This window comes from Monomorium pharaonis, chromosome 8, assembly GCF_013373865.1.
Source record: "Monomorium pharaonis isolate MP-MQ-018 chromosome 8, ASM1337386v2, whole genome shotgun sequence".
NCBI lineage: Eukaryota > Metazoa > Arthropoda > Insecta > Hymenoptera > Formicidae > Monomorium > Monomorium pharaonis.
In genome coordinates, this window is record NC_050474.1 from 10904559 (window position 1) to 10918741 (window position 14183).

The following is a 14183-nucleotide window of genomic DNA, read 5'->3' on the forward strand; positions in this document are numbered from 1 at the left end:
CTTATAGCAACAAAAGTTTTTTTTAATTAATTTATCAATGCAGATCGAGAAAACAGAGATAGATATTCTTGTCCCACCTCCCTTGGTAACGACGTTCCATTTTTTTAATGTCTTAATGGAATTGTTCTCTCTGTTCTTCACTGTAATCTCCAAGATTCTGTGAGAAGTAATGTGGATGGAGAAGAAAGTGTAGCTTGAGATTAACTAAACATCTTAATGCATGGAAGGTTTTCACCATATCAGTTACTAAATCTTTATAGTCTTCACTTTTGTAATTACCCAAAAAGTTTTCTACATTGTTATAACTAACAAGGGAACCTCGCGAATCCGAAAATTCTGATTTTAATGAAACTTGGCACAAATATAGAAGGGGTAAATACATGAATTTAGAAATTATAAGTTGGTGCTTATAAACGGTTTAAAGGGTTGAAACCCTTCAAAAATTTAGAGTTTTTGCCTTTTCTCGATATATTTCGTAAACTAAACAAAATATAAAAAATATTTTATACAAAAGTTTTACAGTATGAGTACCTCTATTTAATTATGCTATTTATTTTTTCAAAAAAATTTTTTTTCAAAAACAAATTGTTTTTTTTGCAAAAAATGTTTTTGGGAAAAAATAAATAGAATAGTTAAATAGAAGTATTCATGCTGTAAAACTTTTGTATGAAACATTTTTATATATTTTTGAAAGGTGGTTTCAACCCTTTAAACCGTTTACAAGCACCAACTTGTAATTTCTAAATTCATGTATTTACCCCCTCTACATTTATGCCAAGTTTCATTAAAATCAGAATTTTCGGGTTTGCGAGGTTCCCTTGTAAGTCATGCAGCTAGTTCATCAGCATGCATTGTATCAAGAACTCCTTGATTTCTTAAAGTAAGGCATCCCGTATTGAAAATTTCCTAGGATGTCGCTTTATTCTGTCAAATAGAATCTCCTCAGATTTTTAATTCTCGAATAAAAATTAAAAAACCTGCTGCTTCAGAGGATGCTGGAGATGGTTGTAATGTCAAAGTTACAGTATCATGTTAGAACTTTTCTCGTCATTTGCATCGAACGGGGGGTTATGGGGTAATGCCCCAATAAAACAGTACTTGATATCCACGTTAATGCTACGTGGCCTGAGTTTTCTCATGGCCGCTCTGTACGGGCGCCCCCACGGATCCGGCTCTAGGGAGGCTAATAACTCCTCCCAGGCCTGGCCTTTGCCGTCCTGATAGCCGCCCCAAAGGCGGATCCTAACCTTAACCAACCCAGCAATCCGATTGGTGGTGTCCGTTTATTACTGTGCGCATCTGGGACGCTCCCAATTGGACAGTGTGCAATTGAACGGTGCGTAATTGAACGGTGTGCAATGTTTCGTGTTAGTAGCACGGTGGGCAATTGCAACGTGTCCAATTGTATTGTGCGCAAATGAAGGCCTCTCATGGGTTATCAGATTATGAGACATTTATTAGAGGGTCCTAAAATTAGAAATGGTTAGTAAAAATTATATTGGTTCACAAAGTTTAATGTTTGTAGGAGTAAAAGTCATTCTGTTTTATGATTATTTAAAGATGTTTTTTGAGAGTGAAAAAATTGAGATGTGGTGGAGCAAAACTGACATCAGATTTTTAGTGGGCCAAAATACATGGGAATAACCTGATTTGGCTTATGGCGCAGGGTACTTTTTTGTGAGTCTGTGTTATTATCACACTGTGACTTTTCCTTGTAAGTTAATGAGAATTAGTAATTCGAATTACGATTGAATAGAAGAAATCGTAAAAAATGGGGATTTCCAAAATTTTTGATATTTAGGTGGCTATATTAAATCCGCCATGTTAAAAAAAATTTGCGCTGCATAGTCTTTAAGTACAACTAAAAGTGCACGCTTTATGTAGTTCCGATCCTCATTCAAACCCGTTACAATAAAGGAAATTCACTTTAAGGAAAATTTTACACAAAATTAAAAAAAAAGTAACTTTTTTTTAAAATAAGCTCAAAACTCAATGTTCTTGACTTATTTTTCAATTTTTCTCGGCGACATTCACACTCAAAACGCCTAGAAAAGTACTTTTGGATGAAAAGTTTGTTTTATACAAAATCTAAGCCGTCAAAGTTTACAAAAAAATTCTTGTGCATTTGAGTGTTAAAGGGTTAAACACAATTTTAATTTGAATAGAAAGTTTAACTAGAAATTGAGATATAAAAAGTATAAAATGTTGAGAAATGTTGAGATATGAAGTAAGAAATAAAATAGTAAATAACGAATTAATTAGTAGATAGTTTTATAAAAATTGAAACAAATAAGAAAAAAATGGGTCCTCTTCTCTTTGTATGTGAAACAATCGCTTTTCTGAAATCTTTAGATCTATTCTGTAAAAATTTTAATGCGCTGTGTTAACGGACACAAGAATTCATAATGGTTTAACATTTTTTCAGCTTTGGTGGGTTCGCTGACTATTGGAACTACGTTCTTTTTATCGCCGATTGCCGGTATGCTAACGGATAAATTCGGTATCCAAACAACTACATTTGTCGGGGGTGCGATTGCATCTGTTGGCCTATTGCTCTCCTCGCTTCTGACAGACAAGGTAACAGAAGACAAGAGAGATACTGCATGCAATTGTTTCCATACAGCGCAGAATATTGAAAGAACATTGCTGACACATAACAATGTTAAATACTAAATGTCAATGTTTTTTCCGACATTGAATCTATATTAATTTTTTTACTAATTATTAATAAATAAGACTATTTTTCAAGACAACGCAACTGGCAAATTTTATTGAAACAATAACAGTTACGACGTTTCGGCCCCTGTTTTTGGTTCTTTTCAAGTAATGTACAATCCCATATGAATTTGTGACTCGTGTCAGCGAATCATGATTATAACTGAATGATTATAATTAAATTGTATAACAGAAAAAAAGTACAGTTACTGCTCACCAGTAAAGACCTACATCGTCAATTTTTACACATAAATCTTGACGTTTTTCTGTATTATATATATTTTTTTATGTTGTTACATTATGTTGTTTTTTGTGTTGTTACATTAAACATAAATAATAAAGAAAACGACCAAACTTACGTGTTGTTACATTAAACATTCGTGTCATGTAATAATAATAAAGATAATGATATCAAAAAGTGTTAATTTGTAAAAATAATAATACAAAGGATATTAAAATTAACGATGTAGGTCTTTATTGGTGAGCAGTAACTGTCAGACTGATCGATAGACAAAAATATAAATAGCGAGGTACAAGTAAAAGACAAACATTCATATATGTCTAATGACTCTGTTGTTAATTGGATTTAAATTTTCGGTCTTTTTGTAAGTTTAAAGTATTGGCCGTCTTTTTTTATGAGAAACATTTCTATGATTTCTTTTTTGATGATGTGTGTGTTTCTCGCTATGTAGTACGGTAGGTGTCGACTAATTAAAAATGTAATCATTGGTACATCGATGTAAGCAACGGATTGACAGCTTTCATGTTTTTTTTTATATTGTTCATATGTTCATTAATGCGTTTTAGTTTGCTAAATGCCGCTTAGTTTGCCCAAGACGCCGAACAATCTTTACAATTGATGCAATACACTATGTTAGTTTTTCTTAAGTGGTCAATACTGTCTTTACCGCGTATAATTATTCTATTAAGTTTTTTTGGAACCGTATAGACAGTATTTAGACCGAACCTGTTTAGAATGTGACTGACATGCTCACTACATCCCTTAACATATGGTAGTATCATATATTTCTTAAAATCAAATTTTATACCAGTAACAGTGTTAGGTAAATTATTGTTACGGTGTTTTAAGACTTTAAGTCTATTCCTGACATGATGGTCTATTAAGTCCGTCTTATGGATCTTCGGAAGTCCATAACAATGGGGAAGGTTACCATTGGTACAATTTAGAAAAGTATAAGTTTGTATGTCGATAATCTCGTTGTCAACTCAGGATTTAATTAAACGATTTATTTTAGTCGTAAGTTAGTTGAGAGGATCTTTTTTCAGTTTTCGGTATGTAGCGTCGTCATCAAGTAATGATTTCGTTCATGTAGTTTTTTTTATCCATCACTACGGTGACCTGCCTTTTATCCGCTTTAGTGATAAGGAAATCATCGTTCTTTCTAAGGAATTCTTTGCATTTCTTAAACTTGTTAATTAAATATCTGTCAATGTATGGCAAGTGTTTCTTTTTATTGAGAAATGAATATAGAGAACCAGCAAACGCAGTTCTGATATCGTTAACAGAGTTGTTGGGAAACTTATATATTAATTGCTTTTTACGTTTTTTACGGTTTCGAACACATATTTCATGGTCATTTTTATCAGATTGGTTTATCGGTAGACTGAATTTCTCACCTAAACTTAAACAATGCAGTATAGAATCTGGAATTTCTGGATAAACCAAGAGGTCGAAACGTCGTAACTGTTATTGTTTCAATAAAATATTCCAGTTGTGTCGTCTTGAAAAATAGTCTCATTTATTGTAAATGATTACTGGTGACTTTTAAATTATACCATTGACTTTGCTAATTATTAATATTGTTGAAACGTTGAAACAATATTAAACAAATTTAAAATTGAAGAACATTAGTAGAGAATCAATAAGAGTTCGGCGTAGTATTTGATATACAATCTTTTTGTTCTATTCTTACTTTATTTTTCGAGCATGTTTATGGTATTTATGAGACATTACCTATTACGAATGATAACTGATCTACTTCTATATTTTCATGATGTTATTTAAACGCTTTCAACAATAATTGTGAAAATATTATCTGCATTCAAATTCATTTTCACAAATGTATGTAAAAGTTAAATTCAATTTTATAAGTTTTATCACATAAATTGAATCCGATTTTTACGTACACTATAATAGGCAATGCTGGTGATTTTGATGGTGAGATGTAGAGAGCTTATTGCATTTATGTATGCTGTAATTTTAATTTTGAAAATTTCGATTTAAAATTTTAATAGAATAATATTTTTGAGAAAGAGAGATGATTAGCTTACTTTCAATCTTTAATTTTTAATACGTTTTTTAACATTTTTTTACAATTGAACATGAATCCTAACAGATGATTTGTTGGCAGTAATTTTACACAGTCTTCCAACGGAGATGAATTTTTTCTGATTGAACTTTCCTTAGTATTATCAGCAAATTAGTTATATTTCATGTGATGGAACATTGAAGATGGCCAAAACTAATTGCCGAAACGTTTATAGTTTATATTATAGTTTCGATAAACATTCTCGACAAATAAAGTAGGAATAGAACAAGAAAATTGCATATATCAAGTACCATGCCGAACTCTTATTGGCCCTCTACTAATGTTTCTATAATTTTAAATTCAAAAGAGTCCAAAAATTTTTTAAATTATATTTTTTTAAATAAACAAATTATTTTACTATCTTATTTTAATTGTTTACCTTAAATTTTTTGGAACAAATGTAATTTTTAAAATAAAAATAACTCTATGTATAAATATATATTTAATAGATTCTATCATTATGAATTATTGGCAACCATTGTGTTTATACAAACGCAATTACGCTTCAAATATACACAAACAAAATATAATGAAAGAAAATGGACCGATATATAAGGGATGATGATCAGGTTCATATAAGCGACCTCAGAGTGTCAACTAGCCTATTGCATTTATGTATGCTGTAATTTTAATTTTAAAAATTTTGATTTGAAATTTTAATAGAATAATATTTTTGAGAAAGAGAGAGAGAGAGAGAGAGAGAGAGAGAGAGAGAGAGAGAGAGAGAGAGAGACAGAGAGAGAGAGAGAGATTTTCAAAAAATGCAGAAAAATCAATTTTTTATCAAAAGAGGTAATGTATTTTTACCAAAAAAGGTAACTTAATATTTACAATGTTGTACTTTAATTTCTTTTATTTTAATATGTACTGTATTTGACTTTTTTAATTATAATGCATAATTGTGCAAACATTTTTAATAAAAAGTTGTGAGTTTTTCTTGAGTCTGCGTCACTAACGCGAGCTTTTCCTTGGAAAAGCGAGGCAAGCAGGTGCGCCGATCTTAAGGGTTGGAACCCAAAAGAAGCGAAACGGCTCGAGATAAGGTGGTTGAAATGAAAAAAAAAAACAGTTTGCTTGGTTACGGGTTAATACTTGCGTTATATTTGTTTGATTATCACATTAGCTGCTGCTAATCGTATGTCGTTCTTCACTTGCTCGGCGATAAGCGGCTGTTGGCCGTGACACGTACAAGCAACTCTCGCTCGTATAACATCTTTCTCCTTACGTATATTATCACTCTCCGCTTGGTCATTGAGCGTGTATGCTTTTATTTGCCGATCAGTGACCGAGCGTTAGTAGCTTCCGCGAGGCTAGGCGTCATCATTGGAATGCGGTAGTTTCGCGGTAATATTGCGTTGAGTAAGGTCTTATTTCTAGGGCGATACGGAACTGCCTTCGGGCAGTTTTGTATCGGGGTTTTACAAGCTCACGGAAGTTATTTGGAACTTTGTGAGGACGGCAAATTCCTGTGCATTTTGAAAGACGGTGCCTTTCGCAACGCCTTTCGCAATGGTTGTAGTGCAGGCTACAACAGTACTTTAAAGTATTATTAATATATATTATATTGTAATAATAATAATAATAATAATAATAATAATAATAATAATAATAATAGGACTTTATTGTACAAACAGATAGAATACAATAGAAAAAGAAAGTTACAGAAAGTGTACTAGCAATAGGAAAGGCTACAACAAAGAATGTTGCTTTGAAGCCTCCCAGAAATACATTTATGCGATAGTGAACAATAGTCGAGCGCAAGAAGCTATATGTGACAATAAAGTATAATGAGAGATATCAAAGAGAGTCATATAACATTATACGTATTGTAAGTTTGTGTGTAGAGAAGTCTGTCTCAGCCGAGAATCCCTGAGTAAAGGTTACATGTGTAGTTAATACGTTGAGTAAAAAGCAAGCTTAAAAATTGAGGAAGAAGAGAAGGGATGAGATGAAACGGACAGCCTCCATACGAAAAGAGAGGAGGGAGGAGGAAGATTTTATGGACAAAGGAAGTTGATTATAATAATACACTGCGGCGTACGAGAAGGAGGCACGAAATTTGGAGGAGCGATGAGAGGGGTAGGATAGAAGGTAATGGTGACGAGTGTTAGGCGCGGAGAATGAGTGGAGTTTGGAAGTGAGCTGAAGAAGACGCCTAAGGTACGGAGGTGAATTAGTACGGAGGAGAGAGAAGACAAGACAACATAGGTGGAGAATATAACGAGGACGCATTTTAAGCCAACCTGAGCTAACAAAGAGGGGAGTAGGGTGATCGAATTTGCGGATATTATAAGAAAAACAAAGACAAGAGTTTTGGACAAGTTGAATACGCTCAGATAAGTATTAGATAAGAGCAGGTACGTATACAAGATCGGCATAGTCGAACAGGGAGACAATCATGGACTGGGAGACGACAAGTTTTTGAGAAGTCGAGAGGATGTGACGGAAGGGATAACGGAGGCGCAGCCGAGAGTAAGCGGATCGACATTTAGAAATGATATGAGATTTGAAGGACCAAGAGGAATCAAAATGTACGCCAAGAAGTTTTATGGAAGAAGAGTGAGGGATAGGTGAAGAGTTAAGGAAGATGTCGAAAGCTTGGCAACGAGACAGGAGGGCCGGAGAACCGGCAATCAAGAGGGAGGATTTCGAGTGGCACCCGTTTGGCCACGTCAATATTGGCCACGGTCCTGATTGGCCACGTCAATATTGGCCACGTCATTATTGACCACGGCATTATTGCCCACGTGTCATTATTGCCCACGTTATTATTGCCCACGCGTCATTATTGCCCACGCGTCATTATTGGCCACGCGTCATTATTGGCCACGTCATTATTGGCCACGCGTGATATTGCCCACGTCAATATTGGCCACGCGTCAATATTGACCACGTCATTATTGCCCACGTCACTATTGACCACGCGTCATTATTGCCCACGTCAATATTAATCAATTTTTTTGCTTAGCGTGAAAAGTTGCAAACCCATGTGGTGCAGAGAAATGCTTTGCGCGCACGCACACACACACACACACACGCACGCACGCACGCATGCACGCACGCACGCACGCACGCACGCACGCACGCACGCACGCACGCACGCACGCACGCACGCACGCACGCACGCACGCACGCACGCACGCACACACACACACACGGCAGATGCAAGGGGCGCCTTCGGCCCCTTTTCCCGCACCCACCCGTCCAAGTCGCAAACTCATATACAGTAATGACGTGGGCAATAGTGACGTGGGCAATAATGACGCGGTCAATAATGACGTGGTCAATATTGACGCGTGGCCAATATTGACGTGGCCATTATTGACGTAGGCAATATCACGCGTGGCCAATATTGACGTGGGCAATATCACGCGTGGCCAATAATGACGTGGCCAATAATAACGCGTGACCAATATTGACGTGGGCAATAATGACGCGTGGCCAATATTGACGTGGGCAATATCACGCGTGGCCAATATTGACGTGGCCAATATTGACGTGGTCAATAATGACACGTGAGCGATAATGACGTGGGCAATAATGACGCGTGGGCAATAATGACGTGGGCAATGATGACGCGTGGCCAATATTGACGTGGCCATTATTAACGTGGGCAATATCACGCGTGGCCAATATTGACGTGGTCAATAATGACACGTGGCCAATAATGACGTGACCAATCCACCCCGTGGTCAATCGGGATCGTGGTCAATAATGACGTGGCCAATATTGACGTGGTCAATATTGACGTGGCCAATATTGACGTGAGCAAACGGGACGCTCCCAGGATTTCGAGGGGTTCAAGCAAAGGCCATTAGAAGACGCCCAGTTGGCAATGATAGTGAGGTCTTTGTTCAAGGTAGCAGAGATAGATAAGGCATCTAAAGGATGGAATGAGGTAAGAAGGATGACATCATCTCCGTACATAAATAACTGCGTGGAAAGAGAGATGGAGGAAAGATCTAAGACGAATAAATTAAACAGCAGCGGACCATGTATAGAACCTTGGGGAACGCCAGACACTACATGACGATTATAAGAGATGTGAGGTTAATAAGTGGGTTATAGATGAGGACTTGCTGTGAACGATTGGAAAGAAAGGAGGAAAGCAAGGATACAGCAGAGGGAGAGAGACCATAGAGCCTGAGCTTAGCGAGGAGGAGGTCGTGGTTTATGGTGTCAAAGGCCTTGGAAAGATCAATGGCAACAATGGCCAAAAGACGACCAGAATCGAAACCACGCAAGACACAGTCGGAAAGGTAGAGTAGTTCCGTCGTCGTGCTATGCATGCGATGAAAACCCGACTGATGCTCAGAAAGGATATCAGATGCTTCGATGAACGAGCTAAGTTGCGTGTGATAGATACCTTCTAGCAGCTTGGAGAGGAAAGGAGGGAAGGATATAGGACGGAAATCCGAGAACAAGGACGGGTTGCGAGTTTTTGGAATGGGGAAAATAATTGAGTGTTTCCAGGAGGTAGGGAAGATGAAAGTAAATAGTGCAGTGTTTAAAATGTGGAGGAGTGGATCTAAACAGTTAGGAAGACAGAGAAGGAGCATTCTGCCAGAGATGTCAAAGGGACCAGAGGATGTGAGGCGGATGTGTTTGAGGATATTGTACAACTCACGAGAAGAAATAGGCGAAAAACTAAGGTTTACGGGGACGGAAAGAGAAGAGGAGGATGAGCGTGTCAATAATGCAAGTGAGTGAGGAGGAACAGGTAGAGAATCGATGAAATGGTCATTCAAGAGAGAAGGACTGAGGAGGTGCACAGGAAAGGAGGAGAGGGATGGGGAGGAGCGTGAGCCGCCAAGAATGGCGAGGTTACGCCAGAAATGACGGGGAGAGGAGACGGAGAGTGAGCGAGATAGGAAAACCTTCTTCTCTCTGCGAATCGCAAAATTAGCCTTATTTCGAAAACGCTTGTAACTAGTCCAGTGAACCGCGGAACCAGTTTATCTAAATCTGTGGAGAGCGCGGCGCTTTAGGGATATAAGTTTTTTAACCCCGCCATTGAGCCAAGGTGAGAGACGACGCGAGGCTCGCCTGCACATCAGAGGGGCAAGACGGTCAAAGACGGCGAGTAGTGATGATGCGAAATGAGTAACCATAACGTCAACATGCGCAGCATCGAAGACAAGTGACCAGTCGATCGTGTTCAGCTCAGACTCAAGGACATCAGCTTGAATAGCGTGAAGGTTCCGAGAAAGAGTGCCCTGCGAGTGTTTACGAGGCCGCGTGCATCTTAAAGTCGCATATACAGCGAGATGATCACTGATATCAATGTCATTCACCACTCCCAACTCCGCCACATCAATCCCAGGAAAGACCATGACAAGGTCAATAAGAGTTAATGAGTTGTCCGAGATACGCGTGGGAGTTGAAATAATCTGCCTGAGAGGTGAGACATGATATCGTTTAGGATCTCGAAGTTATGATCTGAGGTACTAAGGATGTCGACGTTAAGATCTCCCATACAAATGAAATCGCAAACAACGCTCGCGACGCAACTCAAGCACGTCTCAATAAAATCGAGGTTCGACCGCGGTGAACAAGGAGGCCGGTACACGCAAACGACGGCAAAGCGCTTTGTGCTCAGACGCAGAGAGACCGCCAATATATCGATGCGCGTGCCAGGAGGAGATGCAGGCAGATCGATTACCGAAAACGACAGCGAGTCGATCACGTATAACGCCACTCCACCGCCGTGAGAGCCGAAGGCCCGATCAGATCGGACCAAAGCATAATTCGGTAGGCCAATCAGATCCGATTCGATATGATCCCGCAGCCAAGTTTTCCCAATGACAAGCACGTCGAGCTCGTTTAGCGAGATCAGGTCTTTGATCTCCGAAAAATGGGGTACCAGCGAGCGAGCATTAACATGAGAGACTCGCAGCAATCGGCCGGACAAACGCGGAGGCGCGGACGCAATCAGACTCGACCGTCACGCAGCAGACGAGGATGCAGAAGTCGACCGACCCGGGACGCTCGCAGTTGGGGCAGCCGAAGGGACTCCAATAGTGGATAGGAAAGATTCCTCCGAAGTGAAGCGATACGCTGGGTAACCCTCAGCCATCCGGAAGTATGTGCTACCGCGCCTCATCCAGACATATCTCACCCCGTGCAGTCCCGCAAGCCGACGAGTCTCCGAGTAAAGACGACGCTCGGCCGCGGTAGCACGCTCACTGAAGACTATCCTGGAGAGCGGCCACGACCCAATAATATCAGTAGTCGAAAAGTCACGACAACGTCGAGCCGCAACTAAAAGTTCATTGCGACGAGCAGTAGTTGACAGGCTCACTACAATGGGACGCGTGGAGCCGTCGCGACCAGGAATCCTGCGAGCATTGACAATCTCCGAGGGAGAAAGCGATACCTGAAAGGCAGAAGCAGCGGCCAAGACAGTGGCCGAACTCCTCCAGTGGAAGCTGCGGAACTCCGAAGATTATCAGCTCAAGGTCGCGTTTCTCATTCACCATTCGCTCGAACTGATTCGAAAGATCGGCCGACACGGCAACAGAAACCCGCGACGCGCGGGACACCTCCAGACCGTCACAGCGCTCCCCGAGCGCAGCCAGACGCACCTCCAAGGATCCAAGATCAGCAGCTAGCCCCTCAATACGGGTCTCGACATCAGGGATTCGCTGCAGTGCCGTCTCAATGCTAGTCAGCCTTGCGGCGAGAGCATCCAGTTTAAGCTCCAGTCGCTCCAGGAGGCCAAGGCGTGAGTCGAAGTCAGCAAGTCTGGCAGACAAGGAGGCGAGGGTGGACGTCGAAGGGGCCGCTCTCAATTCCGACCTCGGGGGACACGACGCGGGACCACCGTGGGCAGGAGTCCTCGGAGTCACCGAAGCCGGAGCCGTGGCCGGGCCGCCCCCACGGGCAGCCGATCCGTCGGAAAACGAGGAAGAGAGGCCACCAGAAGCAGTTCCGGTGACGGAAGCGACGGCAGAGAGGACAGACCCCGAACGCACGCAATGGGTGCACTTGCCCGAGCGTGAGAGAAAACGCTTGCATTTAGAGCATTTCGGCTGACTCATTGCGAATGTTTAGTGTAAAGATGTGGTGTATAACACGTAATATGTAGCAATGTAAGGAAGAAGACAAGAAAGGAGAGAGAAAAGAAAGAGTGAGAGAGAGAGAGAGAAGGACGATGACGTGTATGTATACGCAAATATATACAAAAATAACCGGCCGATGCTAAACTCGGTAAATGTGCGCGCAAGAGCGGTTTATAAAAATAAAAATAAATAAATATCTGACTAACAGAGATTGATTAAAAACAAGGTTACAAGGATTGCCAGAAAACAAAAAAAAAAAGAGCATATAATATGTAACGGAAAAATAAGCAAAAGATATGACGCTTACTTGATTTAAAATATATGATAAATTAAATAGTAATATATATATATATATATATATATACATGTATGATTTAAATAATAATGTATAATAATTGTACTAAGAAGAAAGGGAGAAGAAGAGAAAAGAAGAAGCGCGGGTAAATAAGAAGACACGCGCCGCGCACGACGAAAGCGAAATCGATAGACAAATATAATAGATAGGCAAGAAATGAGAAAGATAGTACGAATACCGCGCGTGCAACTCAGTACCTTAGTTGTCGACTATCCCGCTCGCAGCTGCTATGCTGGGCGATCAAAGTAAAACGATAATTCACTAATAGATGTAATATGGAATTGAAATACTGTAAGACACAAATAGATCAATCAGAGCACAGCAGGAGCGACGAGCGGCGATGTTTACACGGTTACGACGGTCTGAGACAAACTCCCATATTATATTACAATATTTACAAAAATGTACTTTTTACTATTTCTGGAATGTTACAATGTCTTGAACATTGCAGTAACATTTTGTAATATTTTCATAATATTGTAATGCAATAATATAATATTTTACAATACAACCGTACCGTATGGGTGTGACTTTTATTTGAATTCACCGTTTTGTGTGTATATTAGGTGGAACTGCTCTTTCTCACGTACGGCGTTATGTACGGTCTTGGTGCGAGTCTTGCTTATACCCCGAGTTTGGCGATACTGGGTCATTACTTCAAGAAGTATTTAGGTTTAGTAAACGGCATTGTTACGGCTGGGAGTTCGATATTCACAACGCTTTTGCCGTCTCTAATGGAGTTCCTGCTACGACGTTTAGGTTTGGAAGGAACACTTAGGAGCTTGGCCATACTTACAGCTACTATTATGGCTTGCGCGATCCTCTTCAAGCCGATACCACGTGAGTTTTTTGCAAGATTCACCATTTGTGTAATTTTACCTGCGTGTGTCTATTTGTTAGTATACTGTTAATTGACACATTTATCGACAGTGATGAATTTATTCGGGTTTAGAGAGAATATACAGAATAAAAGAATAGATTGAAATTTATTTAAAAATACTTTAAATGGTTAAAAACTTGTAAGATAAAAAATCTAAGTTGGTAAAGTTATTTTGTAAAAGTAACTAGTTACAATTTTTCTTTCTTAAAAAATAACTTATTATTACTAGTTACTATTAGTTTCCAATTATTTTTTTATTAATTTTTTGTAATGTTTATGCATTTCTATTTTAAATACTTAGAGTCTTATACTGCTAACATTACTAAATTTTATTTTATTTATAGACTATTTTTTTGGACATGTTCTCATATTTAGAGACACTGTCTATTCAAGCTATGGGAGTTTTTCAACAAAAAACACAAATTGAAGATACATGATTAAAATACAAAATATAAGTGTAAAAGTAATTATTAATTTAATTACTAGTTACAAAAAAATATAATTAACGTTACAGTTACATTACGTTACATTTAAAAAAAGAACAAAGTTGCACTTTAATTTTTAACGAATTACTTCCCAGTTATGTTAAAAATCAAAGATAAATACATGTTGATCAATAACACTTTTCAATTTTTATGCAAAATTAAATTATTTGTTAAAAGGTTTTTTAAATAATATAAAAAAAGAAAGAAAAAAATTATAATAAAATTTTTTAATTTTTAAATAAAAAATACGTTGCACTAAGCCATATTATCTAATTGTGTTTTTTATGTGCAATTCATAAGAGTTATTAAATTTTATGACATTATTTGGAATAAGTAATATACAAAACACAATTAAAA

The 14183-nt window shown here is 38.6% G+C and overlaps 1 protein-coding gene across 1 annotated transcript in view; it reads left to right on the forward strand.

Annotated features, from left to right (window-relative positions):
* LOC105831307 (monocarboxylate transporter 10) overlaps positions 1 to 14183 on the forward strand; it is a 325574-nt gene that overhangs the window by 77310 nt on the left and 234081 nt on the right. The window contains exons 3-4 of the mRNA XM_036291331.1: positions 2426 to 2577; positions 13028 to 13301. Coding sequence (XP_036147224.1) covers positions 2426 to 2577; positions 13028 to 13301 — 426 coding nt within the window. The remainder of the gene's footprint in view (positions 1 to 2425; positions 2578 to 13027; positions 13302 to 14183) is intronic.